Below are 26,296 nucleotides of genomic sequence, written 5' to 3' on the forward strand. Positions count from 1 at the left end.
TTAGAAAAAAACGTTTTCTGTAATTTTGCTGTTTCATGCACGGAGATTTGAGCATACGCAATAGCAGTAGTTATTCACCAACCACTTCAGCTACGGCGGCCACCTCAACTGTTGTGATCGCAAAGTTAATGTAAAGAGGGTTCCAACTCGTTTCACTGCCCCCCTATTCTCCAGACCTGGCTCCGTTGTATTCCTCGAACTACTACTTTTGTGTTAACTTTTCTACGTGTCCAATCATGTCTTGAAGAGAATTGATATTAGAAGAGAGAAAAATTGTTGTATGCATGCATAAAGATGGAAAATCATACTCAGAAATCGGGAAAACTATCAGCAGGAGGAACAGTGCCAAAGGTAACACAAAGATTCAAAAAGGAGAAAAGGATCGAAAATAAGCAGAGATCAGGCCGCCCTAGGAAGTTAGCTAAGAGAGTTAAAAGCGCCTTATCAAGAAAACAATAGAAAATAATTCTTTTGAAAGTGAAAAATAGCTACTGTATTGCAAACATCTCTAAACGCCATTGTTTCATCGGATACAGTGCCAAGGTCACTCAAGGGAAATTAATATAAGGCATGTATTGCTAGAAAAAAGCCCTTTGCCAGTGATACTAATAGAATTAAAAGGTTTGAATTTGCCAGAACTATAAACTCAAAGAATTTGTATTCTGCGGCAGAGTAATTTTCTCCGACGAATCGAAATATAATATTTTCGGATATGATGGGCGACTGAAAGTGGGAAAAATTAAATCCAAAGAATACAATTTAAACGGTCAAGCATGGAGGTGGAGGCGTCACGGTTTGGCGCTTCTTTTTATTGATGAAATAATGACAAAAGAAGTATGTTTAAAAATTCTTCAAGAAAACTTGTTACAAAGCGCAGAAAAAATGGGACTGTCTGGTGGATTTTATTTCCAGCAGGACATACACACCCCGCGCACATAGTGAAGAGGTGGCTAATAAATAAAGTACCTCAATTATCAACGCCTCCACAGAGCCCAGATATGAACTCTATAGAGCATTTATGGGATCATTTGCAAAAACGATTAAGTGAACTACACATAACATAACATAACAAACAAAAGTCAACTTAAAAGCTTGCTCCGACGCGAATGGCAAAATATACAGTCTGTGTCCGAAAAAAATAACCGGTTTTTTTCTTGTAACTTCAAGATATATTTCGTTTTGCTTTTTGCTGCATAATAGTCCCACTCAAAGGCTACGACGCCAGTGCTAATTCAGGTTAGTGTCGTTCGAAACTTTCCTGTAAACGCAACCAATAAAAATGAGTGAGAAGTACGCGAAGTGTTTTGAGGCGGTATTTTTATGCACGCATTCGAAAGGGCCGAAATTATCTTAGCCGCGGCTGCAAAACTGATTAAAAACTCAAAAAAGTTTGTTGTGATGTGGAATCAGCAGTATAAGGTGTACAAAAATTTTGATGACTTTTCCGAGCGCGACTTGAAGCGAGTGACGACAAAAAAACAGGATAAAGTGGTCGTCCAACTTTTTAAGCGGAACCCTTTTTTGTGACTATGCCAAGCACGATCAGTTCTTGCGAAAAAGGGAATAGATGTGAATATCAACACCATCGAACGTCGACTGAAGGAGGCGAACATATCCTAACGTCCCACATCATCAAAATCACTGCTCTCAGAAAAACATATTGTGAAACAACAAAACAAGAAAATGGCGTCACAATATTGGACTGGTCTTCCCAGCCCTCAGACGCCAACCCCATTGAAAATGTGTGGGGGATTATGAAAACGCATCTTGCCGAAAGGCCAGTCCCTGATTTAAAGCAACTTCGTAAAATCTAGTCCTGTTTGTCGACGAGCTACGCAGAATAGCTGGTTCAAAGCGCGAAGAAGATGCTTGGCTATAATCGACAACGATGAAGACTACACGGCTTATTGAGTGATTGCGACTCGTAATTTTGTACATGCTTTCATGTAAAAAAAATTAAAATCTATATCTTTTATATTTCATAAATAATCGCGATTCGTTTCACAGACTATAAATTCGGTTTATACAAAAAACTTGATTCACTCAATGTCTGAAAGACTAAAAGAGGTTATTCGATTACGAGAATATCCTACTAGATATAAAATATAATTTTTCTCAAATTGCTATTAAACTTTTTCGTACATGAATACTTTAATGCAAGAATATCAACACTTTTGCTGAGCGAATTTTCAGATTTTCTATGGGTTTTTCCTTCTTATTTCAGAATACAAAGTTTGATTGAAAAGTAATGAGCCTTCCCGCGTGGAGCGCCTGCCAAGCGATCAACCGAATCGGCTGGTGGGGCAGAATGATCGTTGGACCTTCCCATTCCACTAGAAACCGGTCCCAGTTCGCTGGCAACAGCGGTGCAGTCAACATCGCTCTGCGCGTGAAAGCTGTTTTAAAAGTGTGTTAGGACTTTGCAGTGGCGAAAATGCAGGTATCGTTGGAGCAACGTTACTCAATCAAATTTTGCGTAAAGCTAAACAGTTTGTACCTCCAGGAAGCACTGTAAACGCGGCATTTTACAAAGAAGCGCTCCTTTGGCTGAAAAACCGCGTCGCCCGGGTTCGGCCCGACCTCGTCAACAATTAGACACTTCATCACGACAATGCGCTGGCGCACACCCCCTCCCTCTGCACCTCTGCATTGACCAAGATGGGGGTTCCGGTGCTTCCCCACCCTCCCTAGAGCCCAGACCTGTCCCCTCCGGACTTCTTCTTGTTTCGACTCTATCGAGGCGATTCAAATACTGTGACAGCCGAATTGAACGCGATTCCGGCGGATGAGTTTAAAAAATGTTTCCTGCAGTGGAAGGGCCGCTACCAGCGGTGTATTGACGCTCAAGGTTCCTATTTTGAAGAATATTAGTTGTATAAGCCGAAAGATTTAATAAAAATGCTTAAAAAAAGTAAGGCTCATTACTTTTCAATCAAACCCTGTAAGATAGTTTATATTTTATATTTTCTTATTTATATTTTGCACGGGAACAATTGGGTTTATTTTATTTTTAATACAATAAAATATTGAAATACTCAGAAACTTTTGTTATATTTTTTTATAAAACAAGATCGAAGTGGTAGGGTATCAAGATTTCTGCTGTACACTGTATGTATGTAAATACTCAGTATCAGTTCTCGCTCAACTCTTGAGCCTACTTAGATGTGGCTTGCCTTTGGATGTATGAATATTCTGCATCAACTCAACCTGAAACCCTTTAGATTTAGTCTCGACATACTCGTATGAATGGCACACATTACTAGGAATTTTACGAGGCTGACCTATTTTTTACGGCAGCAATAAGAGAAACATCATAAAATTTCTATCACTGTAGAATGTGCGAACAACAGCTGCTGTTGATACGAGTACTAAATAGGCCAGTACCATAAACTCATTAAAACTGTTTACACAAAAATGCTTGTGAGGAAGTGCGTACGAATTTGGTGGGATTACTAAAATTATGGTTGAGGTTTGAAGGTCTGACAAAATAAATAGCAAATACAAAATTATCATTCAAAACTGTCGGATATGTTGCTCTCAAAGCATACAAATCCTATGCTCCGTAACTTGTTGTATATACATACGAGTACAGCTGTGGGAAAATACGTAGGAACGATGCGTTGGCCACCATATACGCACATCTTTTATCGAGTATGGTACCGTAACGGTACTTTTTGCGCTTACTGTGCTCACAGCTTTTGAAATGCGTTCATTTATCTCTTTCTCTTGAAGGGTTCTCTTGGATTTTTTGCGTTTTAATAAGAGCACCTTTGTTTTGTTGAGAAATATACTTAAGGCTGATTCGGTCATTTTTCAAAATTCTGTGAATTTTTTTCTGTTGTATATTTTAACTGGTAAGTACGGGTGGTAATTGTCATAAAGACACACTTAGACCTTTCGCAGGTCCATTGTGATACAACTGGTAAGTAAGTAAAAAATAAAGTATGGAGTATTCCTATTTAATTCAATAAATTCGAAAGGGAAAAACTGTACCCCAGCTCTTCTAAAAGCAGTCATAGAGTTGCCAAAGACCGATAATCCTACGAGGGGTGTTCAATAAATACCTGTGTTAGAATTGAAGATACCATTTTTTCAAAAAATGTTTTCTTATTTTTCAGCATAGTCGCCTTTTAGAAAGATGCACTTCTCCCAACGCCCCGGCCATTTTTTAACTCTTCCGAAAAATAGGATTTGTCGAAATCTCCAAACGCCTCTGTCTCGACGAACTAATTTTTTTCCCGCGAGCTATTTTCTCATGTTAGGGAACAAGAAAAAGTCATAGAGATCCAGATCGGGGGAATAATGCAATTTATGAAGTTTGGCAGCGACAACTCCGGATGAATGTGCTGGTGCGTTATTGTGGTGAAAAATCCCCTTCTTTTTCGCCAAATGCGGCTGTGTCTTTTTTTAATTTTTTGTGAAAGCGGTCCACTGTAGTGTTTTCCAGTGATTGTTCTTCCTTTTTCTAAAAAATCCATGAGGATGACGCCGTTCCCATCCCAAAACATCATCGCCATGACCTTTCCGTCGGATGGCACTGCCTTCGCCTTCTTTGGAGCAGATTTACCAGGAGAAATCCATTGTTTTGATTATTGCCTAGTTTCTGACAACTCGACTCTACTCGGTGCCAACTCGACGCGAAAATTCCTTCGGATCTCGTTTAAATTACCCCAAACATTCGAAATTCTCAGTCGTATCCGCTTGTTCTTGCTTATGAGCAATCACGGCACCCATTGGGCTGACCATTTTTTCATCACCAACTTATCATGTAAAATATTAATTGCCGTTCCGGTCGACACACCTATAGCCTCTATTACATCGCCCACTTTCGTTCGTCGATCAGCGAGAATCATGTCGTGGATCTTTTGAATGATTTCCTCGGTAACTACATCTGCCGGGCGTCCTGGTCGCTCCTCATCAAAAACGGATGTTCGCTCACGTTTAAATTCGTTGAACCAATATCTAACTGTGGGCATAGATGGCAAGTCGTCTCCATAGATATACATATAGCATCCAACTTTGCTTTTACCTCCTTGCCTTTTTACCATCTGAGTATACTTATAAAACAATGGAAAACGTTTCCAGAAATAAGAAAGCGCGAAGAACTACTAACCAAATCGTTAGATTTTCGAAACAGCATCCCAGGAAGAATGCTGCTGACATCCATCAAGAAATTCTTGTTCACCCGGAAAAGTCAATCACGTAAAGAACAGTTGCACTTCAACAGTAGCAGGGCTGCACGGTCTACTGGCACGGAAGAAGTCATTGGTAACCACATCGCAGCGAAGATGTCGAATTGAGTTTGTTCGAGAGGACACACCCTGAATTCAAAATCAGTGGCATTATAACAGGTGGCGCTAAAGTAATCCTCCTATCAGAAAATGCTATAAATTTTGCGATTGGCCCCTAATGTCAGTTCTGTTTTGACATTTGTGTAGTAAACACATGCGAAATACACGTTAATAAACAATGTTACGCTACACTGCTCCAGAACGCGGAATATTGCTGACTATTTATTTGACCAATAATCGGTCGGTGACTTTGGCACAACGTGAATTTCGTCGCAGATTTCCTCGCCGTCCAACGCCTACTGGTGAAACACTGCGACGTTTAGCCGCTCGCCTCGAAGAGACTGGCACAACACGAGATGCTGCCAGGCGTGGCAGACCCCGGAGTAGCCGTTCTGCAGAGAATATTGCTGCTGTAGCCGAGGATGTCATGGAAGCGCCGTCGACATCGGCCAGACGACATGCCACGCAAATGGGTGTCAGTCGACGGTCTTTACAGCGAATTTTGCTTCAAGATTTGAAGATGTTTCCGTACAAAGTCCAGACGGTGCATCAGCTGTTAGCTGCTGACCGCCAATCGCGTCTAACATACGCTAAAGCCATCCTTAATCACCACCAAGAGGAAGATGATTTTTCATCAAAGATAATCATGAGTGATGAGGCCCATTTCCATCTTAGCGGGTACGTAAATAAGCAAAATTTACGCTTCTGGGGCACTGAAAATCCGCGTGTAACCCACGAAGAGCCATTACATCCGCTCAAAGTCACTGTATGGTGTGCTGTTTTCGCTGGAGAAGTCATCGGACCTTTTTTCTTCGAAGACGTCGCGGGCCAAACGGTTACTGCGAATGGTGAGCGCTACAGAGCAATGATCAACGAGTTCTTTTTGCCGCAACTTGATGAATTGGGATTGGAAAACATGTGGTTCCAACGGGACGGTGCAACGGCACACACTGCACGTGCCACAACCGATATACTGAAGGATGCATTTCCCGGGCGCCTAATCTCCCGTTTCGGCGATTTGCACTGGCCAGCAAGATCGCCTGATTTGACCGCTCCAGACTTCTTTTTGTGGGGCTTTTTGAAGTCGCGGGCTTATGTCAACAAGTCTCAGACTCTTGCAGCTCTTAAAGACAATATCCGTCAAGAATGTGAGGTCCTATCGCTGGAATTTTTGGCCAAAGTGATGGAAAATGCCATAAAAAGGGTTCAAATGGCAATCAACTGTGGCGGCGGCCATTTACATGACATCATATTCTCGACTTGATGTAAAAAAAACTAAAAGGCCAAATAAAAATAATCCACAAGAAGAATCAAAGTTTTTCATTTTTTTTTTAAATTACAGCCAAAAAACATCGCAAGGTTACTTTTGCGCCACCTTGTATTTTAGTCAGTCGAAAATAAATAGAATTGATCCAGATGGTAAGAGGTACGTGCGGCGGTTAAAATGTGCAACATTCGACCCTAAGCTGGATTCATCAATCATAAAGCGCGAAGGAGGCTCAATAATGGTGTGGGACTACTTTTCCAGAAACGGTGGCGGGCCAATTCCTCGTATCGAAGGTAATATCGATGCGGCCAAGTACGATCAAATACTTCAAAATCGAATGCCAACATATACGGAAGAGAACTCGCCGCTGATTTGGAAATTCCAACAAAATAAGTATCCAAAGCACACTTCTCATGTGGCAAAAAAGATGTTGGAAGTCTATTTGATCAATAGAACAAATGCACTCATTATGCAGAATATCACAAATTAAGATCAGTTATTTGCAAAGACTAAGACGGAATTAAATTCCTGTTGATCGTTGTAGAGGTTTAACAATCCCAATGCAAAGGCGCAAAAAATTGGGACCGAAAAAACGCCCCAAACAGTAGGCACCAAAAATATATTTCCTAAAAGTTTGCACCAACAAACAAACGCCAAAAAGTAGGCAGTGTTATTTCTCACTAGAAATTAGCAACCACAAGTAAAAACTCAGGAAAAATAGCCTAAAGTGTATTAAAAGATATATATAAGGTATAGCTCTCTCTCTCCTATTCCTCTACGTTATATCTTTTTTCTCTCTCGCGGAACGGAAATGCGCAAAACGTTGCATGGCCTTGAAATTTTACTCTCCATTCTCGCTCGTCCATCGACGCCTAAGAAGTTTCACTTCAAAAATTGTATTTTTCTTAGACACAAGGACTGATATCGATTGGCGACATTTCAAGTTAAAAAAAATGTAATACGCAAAACATTTAAGTGATTTTATTGAAAAAAAAAGTCTTAAATGGAGAGAATTGGGTATCGTTCTTTAAGTATTTGTCAACGGCTGTATATCTGAGTGTACTCGTATATCGTAGATAAGGGCGAAACTGTATAGAAGTAACAACTACTACCAGAGACAAATCTTTCTGCCGGCATTTTTACATAGAAAAATGTATCTAATTCATTTATATTCATCAACATCTAACGTGAATTCAGAGTTAGACAAAAACTCGTCAGCAATCACCTCTAATGTTATTCCCACAACTAAACGTTAATCCCAATAAATATTTACCAGAAGATTTCTGCATTAATAAACAAAATCTTGGAATGACAGAGCGCGCTCGGCCAAAAAAATTAATTTATATGACACTAGCTTACAGCCAAAGAAAAAAAACCAGATCATGCAAATCCTACGCAAGGCCAGAAAAATATACAAAATTTCGAGATATCCCAAAATAACGGTCTTGGATAAAAGAAAAAAAGATTATACAAATTTGGAATGGCCGATGAAAACAAGTGACATATCGCGCAAGCTTTATTTTTCATTAAATTTAAAATGTATTTAAGATTAAATCTCTTAAGTGATAATGATTTAAATCGAAAACGGAAATACAAAAGGATTGGTTTTTTTATGAAAAAAATTAAGTTCGCGCATCCTAAGTATGACGGCATCACAGGTTGTCGTAACCTTCTGCTCTATTAGTCTTGCACGCACACAAATTTTTATAAAATGAATCGCATCGCACGTACTGCCAAAACTGAAAACCTAGAAATAGTTTTAATTTTTAATACCAACAAACACAAATTTCCACTGAAAGACACACAAAAAAGACTTTAAAGCAGAACATTCAGAAAGGAAAATATTTAAAGAATAAAAAAAGGATTACATAATTTTAATATAATGTTTCCAAAGCTAAAAACAAAGGATTTATTTCAGCATTTTATTCTAAAAATTGAATAATTTTCAAAAGCGTAAAAGAAAATATTGGGTTGGGAAATAAGTTTATAGCGTTTTTATATTTTCTTTTATTTTACAACGATTTGCTTGTGGTTTGGCAAAGGGTAAGGATTCTTTCGATAGAACTCTTTCTGCTCTACAAAACTATGTTAATTATATTTTTGAGGTGTTTAATGTTTTATTGGTTTTGAGGCATAAAAAATGGAATACCCAGGAGGCAAAAATCAACATTTTCGACACCTGCTCTTCTTTGCTTTTCATCGAGGTCAAAAAGCTGGCGAAGCTGCCGAAGCAGCCCGGAACATTTGCGAGGTGTATGGAGAAGATGTCATAGGCGAGTCTACAGCATGGAAATGGTTTGTACTGTTCAAAGATTACGGCTTTGACGTCGATAACATGTCCCGCAGCGGAATGCCTTCTGAATTCGATGAGAACGTCTCAAATCACTTTTGAAAGAGAACGGTCACCAAACCAGTCATGAATTGGCGGAACAAATGAACTGCGACCATAAAACGATTCTCAATCACCTTTATTAAATAGAATTTACGGAAGAATTGAGAGCCTGGATGCCTCACGAGCTCAATAAAAAATAAAAAAACAAAGAAAGTCACCTTCAAATAGCTTCTCAGCATCTCGCTCGTCATCGAGCAATACGCGTTCATAAACAGAGCTTTTTGTACCGAATCGTCACGAAAGATGAGAAATGGTGCCTATACATCAATATGAAACAAAAAAAAGGAGTGGGTGGCTCCAGGAGATGCGCCAAAGTCCATAGTCAAGCCGGATTTTCCTCCAAAGTAGATCAGGATATGTGTTTGGTGGGACTGGGAGGGCACGGTGCACTGGAAAATGCACGAGAAGAATGTTACAGTCAACAAGGAACAGTACATTGCCCAGCTACACCGTGTAAATGAGGCTATTCAACTGAAAAGACCTGATTGACATGGTCAAACCATACTCCTTCACGTCAACACCAGGCCCTATGTTGCACAAATCGTCAAAAACGCATTCCAAGAGCTCCAATGGGAGGTCCTTCAACATCCACCGTATTCTTCGAACCTTGCACCGACCGCTTACCATCTTTTCTGCGCCGTATCAAACCATATGAAGGGCGTTACATTCAATAACTAAGAGCTCCTTAAAAATTGGCACAACAACTTCTTTGACACCAGATCAGGCGATTTTTGGCGTAACGGCATCAACAAATTGGTCGAGAAATGGGAAGAGGTTGTAAACAGCAACGGCGGATATATAATTGACTAACTTATTGATATATGTAATTATTCTTTTTAAAAACGCTACGAACTTATTCCCCAACCTAATAATTCATTCCCACGACAGTCGGTTCTACGTAAGTGAAACGAGCCAGATTTATATTCGGTCAAGGACTGTCACTTAAGCAGCATTCCCCATATATAAGTACAATAACTGCATGGGAAAGGTGTATGCGGCTACAACAAAATAATTTAAAACTACCGCTATTTCGTGCACACATCTAAATACAATATAAGGTAACTCAATAAAAATATTATGCAGCTATTTTAGAGCGCGGGCTCGGTAGTCTAGCCTAAGTGCACTAGCAAAAAAAAAAATCGCATTCCGCAAACCCAAAAACTTATCCTTTCCATCCTTACCCGCACAACAGTCAGCGCATTATTTGTATTGTGCCTACTAAAGCAAGCAAAACCAAAGAAAAGCACACAGTTGCACATCGCTTCAGTGGCGTCAGCAAGAGGAAGCGGGCAACCGCGATAATAACGCAGACACACCAAATTTAGCGAAGTCCTCAACCATCTGTGCGATCCTTCTGGCAGAAAAATGTGAACCACAAAGATGGGATGGCGCTCCAAGCAGTAAGAAGGACTGGTAGCGGCAGGCTAATCACTTACTCTCTCAGAAATAAATTAACGAAACTAACGCAAGACAAGCGTCTTGTCGAGGCAATATACTCCCAAGAGGAGTGACCACGAAAAAAAAAACAAAAAAATTAGAAGAAAAATTATGAAGCGATTTCACTTAGTGTATGTATACGGTTTTATAGCTATTGTCATTTCGGAGAGTTTCGTCATTGCATAGGAATGAGGCTGTAAAAATAGAAATTCAAAATGCTTAAGGGGCGAGCCTGGTTTATGAGGCCTAAAAATTGCATCTCTTTGCGATTTTTTTTTTTTAAGGAAAAAATTAATTTAGCACTCCAAAGTTTTTTCTATCTTTTAATGAACATTTAAAAAGTATAAAAAAATTTTGTACTGGTTAAAATAAGTTGAAAAAAATGTTTAACATAGAAATTAGTAGAGCGCTGCAACGTTGGAGTTTCCAACTGGCGTACAAGATACAGCTCGTAATTATTATCTAAAGCAAAAAATTCAAATGGATTTCTAATTATCATGGTTTTTTATTCTAGATGAACTAAGAAAACTGAGAGAAATTCCAAAATTTCAACTTTTTGGAGGTTTTAAAGAAAAAAAATGCCTTTCTATAAAAAAAAAATTCACTTCAACTTGGTATAAAAATCTTGAAAAAATTTTTTTTTATCTATTTTGTTAGTTCAAATAGAAGAGAATTTAATACTGAAGGGAACAAGCTATGATTCATTTCAAAAGGTTCATTAGTTTTATTTCATTCATGTACGCCAATTCAAAGAAATCAAAAAAATGAAAAGTCGAGAAAAGAAGATAAAGTTTGTACTATAGCTGTCCGGTCACAGCGTAACTACCTAACGCTCGCCTACCTTTGGCTTTGCATCTACGGAAATATTGAGAATTAGGCTCTGTAACTTTGTGTGAATATTCTGAAATATATTAGGAATCGCTTAAAACGAAAAAAAAATTGATTTTTTGACCTTATAAACCAGGCTCCCCCCTTAAATTGTTCGCCCAATCCGATGGCGTATATATCGCACACTCACTGTAAAGTTCGACTCAAAGGTAATACAAAAAAACACAAAACTGATTAATTAATCGATCACATATATTTAAGTTTCGTACTTTAATTTTCACAAAATGTTAATAACTATACTTCTTAATTCTTCAAGCTAATGCGCTACAGAGTTACCTGCGCTTCTATTTAACTTTTTGTTTTATTTTTTAAATTTAGTTGCATTTTTGTTTTATGTATGTATGCATCATTTGATGGAGTCATTATAATTTAAAATGTATATAAATAACAAAAATTGAAATAAAATAAAATAATTAATACAAGTCATATAAGAATAAAAACAGAATTAAGTTGAAAAACGCATAGACGTCAGTTAAAGCAAATCAAAGAGTTATACAATACATATAAATACATGCAGATACACATATAACTGTATATATTAGAGAACGACCAAACTTCGGCCACAAAAGTTCTGTTCGGTTGAAAGTTCGGCAAAAAGGACGAACATTTCTAAGTTTGCACTCCTGCAGCGAAAATTCAGAACAGTCTATGATTTGCACGAATTAGACACTTGTGGTATCTTAATGAATATCAACTACCAAGGAATTGTGCGTTACCGGTCAGCACTTTACCGATTGATGGAGCCGCTTGCAAGGTGAAAATGCCGCTCATTTATTATTTTTGCATTACATTACAAGAAGACTAAACATTTCGGTATGTTACGGTCAGAAGAGAGGCACATATGCTCCGCCTAAGGGGGCGTCCATAAATTACGTGAGATATTTAAGGGGAGAGGGGATCGAGTCAAATCTCATCTAATCTTACGTTGGAGAGAGGGGGCGGTCTCGGCAAATATCACGCAATTTTTTTTCTGATTGAAACAAAAAAAAATTATACTATTTTGGTCCATTATCCAGATTGTACATGCTTAAGATTTAATCTTAAGCGTAATCGTAGTATGATTAAGATCATTCACGTTATACATTACTGCTGTCAAACCACCATATTTGTTTTATACCAAATAGCTCAATTTAATCTGAATTTACGGTACAGTGTAGCCCGTCGTTTGTTTTCGCGCCACTATCAGCCGAACGTGCGACTCGATGAACAAGAGCGTACGAGCTGAGTGGCAGCGACACACAGACAGGTTCCAACCTTCTTTGTTTAGAGAGCCAATATTTACTCCAGGTACATTGCAGTTGATTCATATACAATTTTTATGCGTGCCTATTTTTTGTTTTTTTTTAGTTTATTAACGAGCGCGAATGTCAACAAATTTTTATTAAGAGTTACAAAGGGAAATTGTTTTTAATTTTTTTTAGGTTGTGAAATGCGATGATCAGAACTGCTGCAGCCCACGCCGGAGTGATCTGCATATGATTCTTCACGACCGTTTTCTGCCACCTCCATACCCCATCACTTAGGTTGATTGACGTTTGATAATTCCGGACTTTAAAGAACATGACGGAAAGTCATTTGCTCCATTTCTAATAGCCTACCGATTCAACCGCTGAATGCCTTTATCAGCACGCCTTATGCTCTATATTGCCCAAGTATACGTGATGATTTAGAGAAAATATGCTGCAGTACATGCGGTATTTACTTCGCATCTATCACAAGAGCTGCAGAGCACAGGCGAGCAGCTCACATTGCACCAGCTAAGCAAGCGCGTATGTACCGCAAAGTGCGACCCTCACGGATTGTCGAAAGACGAGCTAATGAGTTGCTGTGCGCAAGCGTCAACGGCTTAGAGTGGATAGATCAGAACGAAGTTGAAGGAGCAGATGATTTTACTGAAAATCATATGGACATGTTGGTCCCAATAGTCTCTCTTGAAACCGCGCATGATTCTCCATGGACGGAATTAGAGTAGATATTCTTTTTTTAATCGCAGTAGTTACGATTTAAGTCTTTTACGAGTATTGTTAAATTTTTATAACACTTATAACTCTCAGCAATATTGATTACTAGTCTTAACTAGTCGTAAATAAAAACACGAAGCATTTTTTTTCTTTTTACAATAACAATCTAACGCGTTTATATAAGAAACCCACATTTTGAAAAATCTCACGTGAGATTGGGGGATGGGGAGGGGGTTGAATAAAATCTCACGACATCTCATCAGGGGGGGAGGGAGGTACAGAAAATTGAAAAAAATACCTCACGTAATTTATGGACGCCCCCTAACCCGGATCCACCAACTGTAGCTTATTGTGGAAACTGGATTTGGATTAGGTCTTGCGTTGAGTATAAGACACAAAAGATCTTAAGGTCGGAGTACAAACCGCCCCCTTTCATCCACTCATTCCATTATAAAATTATTCAACTATGTTAAATAATTACTGCACGTGCACATGTAAAAATACAATTTTCACTGCGTTATTTTTACAAACATTGAAACGTATGCAGCTTTTTTTTTGTTTTTTTATTTTTTATTTAAAATTGAATGCAAAAATAATGAATCTTTTTCCCACAAACTAATACAATTTCTTCTTTGTTATTTTTAAGAACATTGAAACTTTGGAGCTTTTTCACCTTATGTAAAAAATACTGGATTTTTTTTAATTTCTTAGTTATTTATTACTGGGTCCATCGAATATGTTCATTTTGGTTCGGCCTTAAAAATCAATGTCCAGTCGTTCTCTAATATATATACATGGCACGCACATCGTTTGTTGGGTGTTTGACCGCGTTCCTGCCCCTACAGATGGTCTTTTATGAGGAGATTTTTCATGGCGGAAATACACTCATTGCTGGGCCATTGCCTGCCGAGTGGCCACCGCTATTAGAAAAAAACACTTTTTCTGTCAACAATGGCAGGCAGTCGATACAACCGAATGGCAATCAGGCACAAACCATTCGGCTACGACAGCCGCATACATATGTACATATACGAATTGTAGTAGCGCTATGCATATTCATATATTTACTTCGTATTTATGGTGCCACACATTCACATGCAGAGACGTGTGCCAGTATTGTGGTTTTTCTTGTTAACTCTACCTTTTATATAACAATAATTTTTAATTGAAATTAAAATTAAAATGTGTATGTGTGAGGATGGGTACATGTTGGTGGAACGAGATGTGCACATACGTACATATGTACGTATGAATGCAACTATATATTGAATCAGCATGATTTAATTAATAAATTAAAAATAGTTTATTTAAATTATATTATATATATTTATATATATATATGTATATGTATACTATGTACTCGTGTATGTATAATGTTAATGACGCTAATTATTTGCTTGAGTTGAGAGCATCAGTGTAAACCGTAATGATTGATTTTACTTTTGCAACACATGCACGTAAGAGTGCACATACATACATACGCAACGCTTTGTTTGTCTGTATTTAAATGTATTATGCAAAATAAGCACTGTTTATATAGGCAAAACTTAAAGTTAACCAATTAATAAATATGTATAATATATTGCTTTTGTTCTTGTTGACGCAATTCAAAATCTTAAAAACAAAGGATTATTTAATTTTTAACGCCTGTCGAAACACACATAAATTTGTATATTTTATTCGTTTTTCTTACTTATATAAAAATAATAATAGCAAACTAAAGATAATTAAAAATTACAATTGTTGCACAATTTTTATTTTTATTTTTTTTTTTATAATAATTACTTTGCTGCAAGGCAAAAGTAATTCAACATTTATCATCACAACGAAAAACACAAGTTTTAATATTATAAAATTACGAATGCACTAATTTCAAAAAACAAAAAAAAAATAATAAAAATATAAAAACAAAAAAAAAAATAATAATAATAAAAATAAAAACAAAATACATACAAATATTTATAGTTTGAAATAGCTTTTGCATGGCATTACACACTTATAATTAAGAGCTTTTAAATAAAGTACATAAATTAGTTACATATTCAGAGCGAGTGGCGAGTAATGAAAATTAAAATATAATTGTTGCGCAAGTTTTTATGTACGATTGCAAGAGGAAATTTAATGCAGGTATGTGCATGTATGTGTATGTATATAAATTACTATATATTACAATGAAAAATCTGTGTAGGTTTATATGTATTTCAACTAAGAGACTCATTAATATTTGCTTCTAATCATATCTTTTGATTGGCCATTTTCAGCGACGCTTGAAAAACAAAAAAAAATTATAATAATAAAAAAAATTATAATAATAAAAAAATGATATTAACTCGCTTAGCCACTTTTTACTAGTACTGGGAATAAGGAGTTGAGTTTTCGAGTTACGAAAATGTCAAAATAAATGAATTATTCAAATTAAATACTACAACTACTACTCGTTGGACTATTGAATTTGTTGTTAGTTTGAATTGTTGTTTGTTCTCTCCATAGAAAATCGGTGAAAGTGAGTTAAGCTTGCATTTTTGTTTTCAACAACTTTGCTGCTTTATACATACATACATCAATGAACTTAAGAAAATGAAAAGTTTTTATACAGTGTTTTATTTCGTATTTTTCTGAAAAAATTTCTTTAGCTACTCAAATTTTATGCTAATAAATACTAAATCAGTTAATATGAAAATTTTATTTTTGTAATACGGAAAGCTTGTATTTTTTCATATTCGTTTTTTTTTTGCTGCCCAGCGGTTAAATGCTTTTAAGCACAAACGAAAGGCTCGATTGTTGCACTTATAGAGTAGAAGAAATTCATTTATAATTTTAGACTTGTCCTGTCCGCCCAAACCGGCTATTTTTATACCAGGCCCCGTTTGCATCGTTATCTTTTGGAAGTTATTCTGCATTTAAGCGATGCTTTGATCAACAACGGCGCGTTTAATAATATAGAGAAGTAAGCTAGAATTTTTTTTTTTTTTTTTTGAGATTTGATTGCACATTAAAACAACCGGCTGATGGGAATATGCTCAGTTTTATTGTATATAGGGTGTTTTTTAAGAGCTTGAGATCTTTAACTGGTAATACAAAACAGAAATATTGTTGGAATGAATTTTTTTATATAATTATTATCTAATAGACAATTTCATGGCATTTTTTTTAATAATATGTCCGTCGCGGCTACGAATTACATGGCATATTAGGGCAGTCCAATTTTTGTCTAGTATTTCCAATAAATCTGGCCGCAAGGCGTCAAATGTGGCTTGAATCTTGAATATTGCAATAAATCGATTGTTAAGCGCCGCTGTCGGAACCAAATGTCATCCATTCTTAGCTAATTAATTTCAGGAAACAAAAGCTCAGTCAGCATGGCTTGATAGCGCTAGCCATTCACCGCAAAGCCAGCTCCTTCCTAATTTCAAAAGGAATAAGGACCGGTGATGCCACCAGTGCGCTATGAACTTCGCGAACAGATTTATTATAATATATATATATTTTTTTTTTCATAGTAAATTTTTACAATTTGGAAGGGTTTCTGTGATGTTAAACGATTCATGATGCTCATTTGCCAAACCTTACATAACAGAAATGCCACCATAGTTTGCCATTCTCAGCTGTCAAGCCACATAAAATACATAAATTCCCTTGGAAGTTAATAAGAAATAGTGAATTTTTTTTTTCGAGAATTGAAATTGCATGCATAACTTTTTATAGAAATTTTATCAAGAGTCTTTGCGAAAGGTCGCATCAAATTAAATTTATATTCTGGAGAATTGATATATCCGATTTTTTAAGCATTGAATCTTAATGAAGTGCTAGGACTGATATCGTTCTGCGTAACCGGATACAAATGATTTCAAATATGTTGGTCGTATCATTCATTATTTTCAAAAAATAAACAAAAAATGGTTGCATAATATAGGTTGGCAAAAAAGTCTTGCGGTATTTCCGCAAGCTTGTCTTTGCAAGTGCGTAGTTCTAGTTGTATTCGTCGCATCGGTTCACGCTTGAGCTTTTTGGAAAGCTCTTTTCACGTGCTAACACGTGAGTTATAGCGTCGCAAACATGGAGCAAAATAAAGAGAAAATACGGCATATTTTACAGTACTACTACGATAAAGGCAAAAATGCATCTCATGCTGCCAATAAAATTTGTGCAGTTTATGGACCCGATACAGTTTCCATTTCCACCGCACAACGATGGTTTCAACGTTTTCGTTCTGGTGCAGAGGTGATCGAAGATGCGCCACGGTCCGGAAGGCCTGTCGTCAAAAATTGCGACAAAATCGCTGAATTGATCGAAAGAGACCGGCATAGTAGCAGCCGTAGCATCGGCCAAGGGCTGGGCATGAGTCATCAAACCGTTATAAACCATTTGAAGAAGCTTGGATTCAAAAAGAAGCTCGATGTATGGGTGCCACACGACTTGACGCAAAAAACATTTTTGCCCGTATGGATGCATGCGAATCGCTTCTGAATCGCAACAAAATCGACCCGTTTTTGAAGCGAATGGTGACTGGCGATGAAAAGTGGGTCACTTACGACAACGTGAAGCGCAAACGGTCGTGGCCGAAAAGCGGTGAAGCTGCCCAGACGGTGGCCAAGCCTGGATTGACGGCCAGGAAGGTTCTTCTGTGTGTTTGGTGGGATTGGCAGGGAATCATCCACTATGAGCTGCTCCCCTATGGCCAAACGCTCAATTCGGACCTGTACTGCCAACAACTGGACCGCTTGAATGCAGCACTCATGCAGAAGAGGCCATCTTTGATCAACAGAGGCCGAATTGTCTTCCATCAGGACAACGCCAGGCCACACACATCTTTGGTGACGCGCCAGAAGCTCCGGGAGCTCGGATGGGAGGTTCTTTTGCATCCACCGTATAGTCCGGATCTCGCACCAAGTGATTACCACCTATTTCTGTCCATGGCGAACGAGCTTGGTAGTCGGAAGTTGTCCACAAGAGAGTCCTGTGAAAATTGGCTCTCCGAGTTTTTTGACAATAGGGAAGCGAGCTTCTATAAGAGGGGCATTATGAAGTTGGCATCTCGTTGAGAACTCGTCATCGAACAAAACGGCGCATATTTGACTTAAATCGCATTATTATAACCAATTTTATGAACAATTGAAAATTCAATAAAAATACCGAGAAACTTTTTGGCCAACCTTTATTACGTTGTAAAGCCAAGAGCATAGTTATTATAAAGCTGTAATTTACAGGCTAATTACTATTTGAAACTGCTTAAAAAAACGTTCAATATTTTCCAATGGTTTTTAGTTTATTAAGAAGGCTAACCAAGACAGATTGAGTGTGAAATATAACGTTATGCCACGGTTGGTCCTTCAAAGTCCAGCCATTTAGCCCGATTTGCAGATGGGCAAAACAAATTAAGTATTTTTACTGCACTTTTTTCCAGTAATCGGTAAGAAAATACTTTTACTGAAATTTTTATCCAGTAATCAGTAAAAAAATATTTTACTGCAATGGTTTTCAGTAATCAGTAAAAGTTTGCTGGTAATGCAAAGTAAATTTCAGTATCAGTAAAATTTATATGCTATTTGTAATGCAGTAAATATATAATGCAGTGTGCCCATCTATGCGCAAGGCTCAGCCGATCTTCCATTTAAGTAGCTGAAGCTTTTTTTGAATTTTGAAAGTCTAACAGCATCTAATCGTTGCTCAAAGATCGAACTTAATAGCGATGGTTCGGTGAGCTGTGTGACATGATGCGCCATTCTGTTGAAGCCAAAGATCGTCGAAGCTCATACTGTCAATTTCAGCGGGTAAAAGGTTGGTAAATATGCCTTCATTACTGAAAAAGGGTTTCCACCAGTACTTCTTTAATACATTGATGTACTCTTTAATACTTTGGAGTATTGAAAAAAATAAAAATTATAGTACATTTTTTAAGACACCATTTTCTCTAACAAGACAAGGTAATAATTCACAGATCCATAACGACTTTTTTATTTCCCTTTATCAATGTATTTGCTCAAGCGTAATTGGAGAAAAATATTCAAAAATATGTAAGTTTTCATTTGCCGTGAGTAGTAGGTCCCGATTCACACAGGTAAACATTTTGTTCGTGGAAGAAGGACGGACGGGGAAGAGAGAGGCATCGACAAGCTTTGTGCTTCTTAATCGTATTGTTGAACTTAAAGAAGTAAACGTCAAAAGCAACGAATGCTGCCCAAAACAATTATGCCCATTTAACCGCGAATGAAACATCAAAAGCGATTTTCCAGTGCCTCCCTCGCAGATGTCGCTATGTGTAAATCGGGACTAATAGCTTTTATGAAGTTGATTTTTTTTAAAGCAAAGTGTAGTTATTTTAAAAAATAATTAATTTACACGGGATTTTCGAAATATCATACTTAATACGAACTCTATAATTTGACACTTGTAAGCAAATTTTAACTCCTTTATCGATATTTTTATTTTTTTACATTTATTTTTTATATAATTTTCTATAAGAATCCTTAACAGTGAATGTTAGCTGTAACACTACAATTAAGAAGCTATTTTTCCACTCACTTGATTATGAAAAACCTTACAGATGTACAGATGAAGAACCTTACACTTTCACATTACTGAAATTTATTTAGAAAATCGATATTAAGTTCGCGATATGATTTAAAACCAATCGACCAGTCCAGGTTGTCTAGGACTTAATTGTTCGTTCAGCGTTTCCACAACAGTTGTTTCTACGTTACCGTAACGACCTGAATTTATATTCGGCCAAGGACTAATTTATCATTAATATATGGATTTCTGGAAAGTGATCTTGAATATTATACAACACCGAAAAATAGGTATCCGATTAGAGTGATATCCCGAGCTTCTGCCTTCCCATTCAATGGTTAACGGGCGTTATCAAAAGCACTTTCGAAGTTGTTAGGCTTTTCAAAAAACATCTTCCAACAAAGCAGAAACGCAATTTTAATAAAATAAAGTTCTGCAATCAATAACTTCGCTAGTATTTTAGAAAATTATTGTTTTTTATGCCCGTTCATTCTACAAGGTGGCGCAAAATTAATCACGAATTTTGTTTTTGAATAACTTTTTTACGAAATAAGAAAAATTACTTTGAGTGATAAAAAAAATTAATAAATATTCGGCGCGTACACTTCTGTTAGGTGTTTGACCAAGCTCCTCCTCCTATTTGTGGCGTACGTCGTGATGTTGTGCCACAAATGGGGGGGCCTACAGTTTTAAACCGACTCCGAATGGCAAATGCTTTATGAGGAGCTTTTTCATGGCTAATATACACTTGGAGGTTTGCCATTGCCTGCCGAGGGGAGACCGTTATTGGAAAAAGTTTATTCTATCACTTTGCTGTTTCATGCACGGAGATTCAAACCAACGAACTCCTGAATGGTAGTCACGCACCAATTCATTCGACTACGGCGGCCGAGTTTGAGTGATGGAAATCTTTATTTTGACCTTTACGCGCTCCATGGCTTGTCTACTTGTATACTCCAACTGTTTAAGGGGTTAGGAGTAGTCAGAATTTTCAAAAAATTTGAAGTGAATCCGACAAATACTTTTCGCGTCATTCAACAATTAGCAAAGGGCGCTCCGGAGCGGATGGCAAAACTTTAAATGCGTTTTTCTCAAAACTATATTTTTTTTTAACTTGTGATCACTGTAACTTAAAAACCCCTTGGTAGATTTCAATAAAATGTATACTGCTTTTGAAAAACATAAAAAACTCGTGGCTGATCGAAAGATTTTTTTTTGTTCAAAATTTCCATTTTTTTAACAATTAATTGTCGGTTTTTTTCTCGAAAGCCTGAAAAATATTTGCTGAGACCGTCATATTGTTAATTTTGAAAAAAAGAAAAAGCTTCAATCAGGCACAAGATTATCTATTAATAAAACTAATTTCTCTTGTCCGACTGATTTCAGATGAATCTCCAAGGACTTGTGGTGATCACCGCAAGGGACTTCTGGAGAAACGGACTCCACACAAACAACGATAACTTTTACAATTATTAATTTGTTTTTTAGTTTTTATTTTTGAAATTTAATGCTATGTTTTTATTTTTGTAAAATTAAGTATTTGACTTTCAAAAAAAACATTATTGAAAATCATCAATTTTTCGGGCCTCTGACTACGCCTAACCCCTTAGGTTCACAAATGTCAAATATGAATGACGTACAAGCTAAAAACCTTCTGCTGAGTGATTAATTTTGCGCCACCTTGTATTTCTCCGATATTTACAAATTCAAATGTGATAAAAAGTATCATCGCTGCATCGAGTCAAATAAAATGTTCAAGCGAATTTTATGCCGGGCGCCCGGATTTTAACAACTCGTACATCGCATCAACACGAGCCTTTCATTGCTTTCCATGCCTAATTTTGTTCTGTTCTCTAGACTTTTATGTATGCACATACATACATATGGCATACATATGTATGTGCATTGCTATTATATTATACATATTTTTTAAACAAATTAAGAGTTATGAAAAAATATACAATATATTTATTATATATGTATGTATGTACATATACGCATATGTATGTGTAGGTGTAGATTGTATGAGCGGCGCGCACATATGTATTTAAATAATTATTTATGTTAATATATTTGTGTCGTGTCGTTGCAATGAGCAATGCATATATGTATATGTAAGTGTAGACATATAATGATAACTTTTTTATTCATTTATGAAATAACAACGAATTGATTTGTATGTGGAAATACATATGTACATACATACTAAATTGTTTTAAGTGTACATTTAACAAATTACTCCTCCCTTGTATCTTCTTCTGTGGTACATACGTACATACATATGTACATAGAATATTAGTGTTACATTTGAATTGATTTGAGTTTGATTTCATTAGTCTCTAAGTTTATTTGTATTTTATTCTTCTTATGAAATTGCATTAAATTTGTTATAAATACATACAAATGCATGTACATAATTATGTAGGTATGAACGTATATATATATGTATATGTATATATCTTTTCCGTTTGGTTGTGTGTAAATTTACTTTAATAGAGCCCAAATTTCTTAGTTGTTTTTTTGTTTTTTCTTTTTTGCTTGTCTAGTATGTTCGGAGTGATAGTCGCAATATGGGTGCGCATGTGTGTGTATATGTATTATTATATTGCATTTTACTGTATTAATCGCCTATTCGCTCTTAAAAACTTTAAACAATTACATGTATGTATGTATGTTTGTTTTTATGTAATAATATTGTAACGCAGTGGGTGGCACTATGCTAGTAAAACTTAAAACAGTCGGAAAGTGTAATAAAACATTTGAGTGTTTTTATTTTATAATCGAAAATATTAGATCCTGCAGCCTAAACAAACGGCACATTTACAAGGACAATTTTCGCTACAGTCATCTTACATTTGTATTCTATTTGATTAGATAGGTTCAGTAATACCTTTTTTTATTTTTATTTTATTTTATTTTCTTTTGTTTACTGTTGCTGCTGTGTTTGTTTGATTACAGAAAATAATAACAATTTCTTCACGTTCGATAACGAAATTTTGTTTTAGGACTGTTTTGTGTGTTTTTTTTTTTGTTTTTGTTATTGGTTCTTTTCAAATTAACATTAAATTTGCATTGCAACTCTGTAAATTTGATTTAAGATTAATTTCATTTACTTAATTTACTAATTACTCTAATTAGCGCTCCGTTTTCCTCTTTAAGGCGTTGATTCTCCGTTTTGTAAACTTCCAATTGCTGTTAGACAAAAAGAGAAAGAAATCAGTTATTAAAGCGAGATAGAAATAACTACATAAAATACATTATAACAGACAAATATATATTGAATTACAATAATGCCATATTTAAAAAAAAATTAACGAAACGTCCATAAATACAAAAATTTACAATGCAAATAACGATTATTTAAATATTCAAGAAACGGTATTGCGAGCGAACGAGTGGCGAGCAATAGATTATTTGAGCGATATTGGTGGTTACAATTAGCAATAATTAGCATATTTAAAGTTTTTTTTACATTTTTTAATGTATCTACATACATATATCTTTTATGGCAGAAGTAAAACGCAAAAAAATTAAATTTAGAACAAATGATTTTTTTTTTTTTCATTGCGTTGTTTAATTATTTATTGTGAACGGTATAAAATCCTTGTTTACTGCAGACCTTCCATGTCGTAGTAGATCTTTAATGTTTCATAATATCAATATAAAATCCTCAACGCATTGACTGCCAGGCGCAACGCCAGGCATACAAACTTGACATGTCTTAAGAAGCCGAGTCTGACGAAATTGCCGATGAATTGGCCAACCGTGGATCAGCGGTTCCCCCACAAGGGCCAGAGCCAATAATCGGAAACAGTTCCGCAGGAATCATGAATTGGATAAGCGATTATGTATGCAATTTACATAAAGAGCGATGGTCCGGTCTAGAACGTTGCAGAAGTGCGAAGTGTTTTGTGACAAGTCCGAAAATAAAACTTTCTACTAAAACTTGGAAGGAAAGGAGTTCGATCGATGGTCGGTATTATTAGAGGACAGCGTATGACCACCCCTGGAATCTTTGAGGACCCGATGTGCCTATCTTGTTTGGAGGAGGCGGAAAGCACTGACCACTTTTTCTGTGAGTGTCCAGCCTTTGCTAGGGCAAGGTTACGAGTTTTAGATTCCAATGTCACGAGAATGAGTAATATTCGATCTCTAAAACTGGAGGATATTTACAGATTTGCTAAAGAATCTGGAAAATTCTCACAGGACTAACTACCTTTGCCTCTGTCTCTATTCTTTCATAATATTCGTTCTCTAAAATTGGAGGATATTTACAGATTTGCTAAATAATCTGGGAAATTCTCACAGGACTAACTAACTTCGTCCCTATCTCTAGTTTTTTTTATCTCTTTCTCTGATACTTTTCTCATTTCCTCCATGGGTTGACTATCAACCCTCTTTCTAGAGCTGCAAATACAATGGACTTTTTAGCCTGAGTATTTTAGGAACCACCAAAATTCCTATGTTCTATGGCATTTTTACACTCAGCTGCATGCTTTATCGATCATTTGTTGCAGTTAGCGTACGATCGGAGGTATAGGCGGTCCATAAATACGCAATTGCCACAGCAAAAATTTGGTATCAAAAAATTGCATTAATTATATCGAGTGAGCAAAATGCACACGCGCGACAACTCATGCAAATATTCTACGATTCACTCGTAGCCCTCAAAGGCCCATGTTGTTTCTATTGCTCAGAAACGAGGAATTTAAGCAAACTTTGTATTAAACCATCACAGCCATCTCGATATTATGCCGAACAGTGCCAGCCCTCAAAGAAGTCACTTCCAGAAATCTGAAACGCATTCTTCGCACGGGAAGTGTTGGAGGTACTCTGTGTCTCTTACTCCACTCAAAAGCTCTGACGGAAATAATTCTATGGAGATTCAGCGGTGTACATGGAGCCTACATAGATATGTGGATCAGACGAAAATTAAAAGTAACAGCATATGGATTTTACTGCTTTAATAATGCTACGATCAATCATAATGACATTTTCTTTTCTTATCGAAGGCGGTTAATTTTGATTAAAATTATTTGCAGGAGAAACTAGCACAAACAATTATGATAAAGATTTTTAGGTATCACAATTACTAATTCCCCATTAAGCGCTAGGCGCATTAAAAAAAAATAACACAAAGAGGTGGGCAGACTACAATGCAGAATATTCCAAAAAATATTTCCAAACATTTGAAACAACGTTACATTCGAAGTCAAGGCGCTGCCACTTTTTATCCATAAGCCGCATTATACATCCATTGACTCAGGTTTCTGCTGCTTTTATTTAAGCACTTAAGCATTTTTTTAATGCCCGAATTGAATAATGAAAAAATTGCCCAGCCTCTCCTATTCCTTTTTAAAACCATTTTCAGCTCTTTTATTGCTTTAACATCTCTTTCTTTTGTTTTCTGCTTCATAAGCCACCAGAAATTTTCTTTGTGCTACTTCTCTTTTGAACGTCGACAGAAATTATTAGAATGCTTCGGAATGTTGTCTTCTGGCACGAATCAATTTCGGTTCTCTCGAACAGCACAGCATTTCAGCAAATGCCAACAATCCAGTTTTATTATAATTTCAGCGTGGAAATTCTCGGTTAGGAGCAACAATTTTTCGAATCTTGGCACAGTCCATATCTTTAAAACGCCTAACGCATTCAAGTATGGGGTTTATTTCTTCCATTGATTTTACGTTGATAGCTTTTTATTTACCTAAAACCCGGAAATCTTTCTGAACACAAAACAAATTTTATTTTTATTCGAGAATTCATTCTTTGTTTACCATACATTTAAAGTTGGCGTAAAAATTAGTATTTCTATTTAAACCGAATTTTGTGGATTGAATCACGGACTTTAACAAATCACACGGCCAATAGTTAAAAGTATATGGAATAAACCTAGAAATGCCCTGCTTTGCCAATGGACAGTTAATTATTCGTGGCGTGCTTGAGAGTCGGTAAACCATCGGCGCTTTTAGTTTCTCTTCGGGCGGAAACACAAAAAATATAGTTTACCATCAGACCTTTCGATGAAAGTAATAAAAACTCTAATAAATGTTTTTAAAACAATTAACTTCAAATAAATTAATTATAAAGAAATTTCAAATTTGAAAAAAATGCAAAGTCGCAATGAAATTGTTTTATTTAAACTTTCGCAAGTGTAAGGAAAGATTTGTTTGTACTATATGCATTTTTTTCTCGATGAAGGACTGACCTTTAAGCATGTAGACAATGAAAAACAGTTTTAAACAAAGAAATTAAATATCAATCATGTCGGCTTAATCGAAAATTTAATCCTTACTTTGGTATAAGTAAACAAAAAAAATTAAAATATAAATAAGAAATAAATAAAAAAATAAATTTAAAAAAATTTAAAAAATAAATAAATAAAATAAAAAAATAAAAAAAAATTAAAACTAAAAAAATTAAAACTAAAAAAATTAAAAGAAAATTTAAATAAAAAAAACATTAAAATTAAAAAAATAAAAGAAAAATTACAACTAAAAACAAAATAAAAAAAAAATTTAAAAAACAAAAAGCAGAAATAAAAAAAAAA

The 26,296-nt window shown here is 36.0% G+C and overlaps 1 protein-coding gene across 4 annotated transcripts in view; it reads right to left on the minus strand.

Moving 5' to 3' along the window:
• Positions 1-22,492: 22,492 nt before the first annotated feature.
• Positions 22,493-26,296, minus strand: part of LOC129241446 (protein phosphatase 1 regulatory subunit 12A) — a 131,320-nt gene continuing 127,516 nt past the window's right edge. For all 4 annotated transcript variants that reach the window (XM_054877761.1, XM_054877760.1, XM_054877770.1 and 1 more), the window contains one exon: positions 22,493-22,938. In XM_054877761.1, coding sequence (XP_054733736.1) covers positions 22,852-22,938 — 87 coding nt within the window. In that variant the 3' untranslated portion in view covers positions 22,493-22,851. The remainder of the gene's footprint in view (positions 22,939-26,296) is intronic.

This window comes from Anastrepha obliqua, chromosome 3, assembly GCF_027943255.1.
Source record: "Anastrepha obliqua isolate idAnaObli1 chromosome 3, idAnaObli1_1.0, whole genome shotgun sequence".
Classification (NCBI taxonomy): Eukaryota; Metazoa; Arthropoda; class Insecta; order Diptera; family Tephritidae; genus Anastrepha; species Anastrepha obliqua.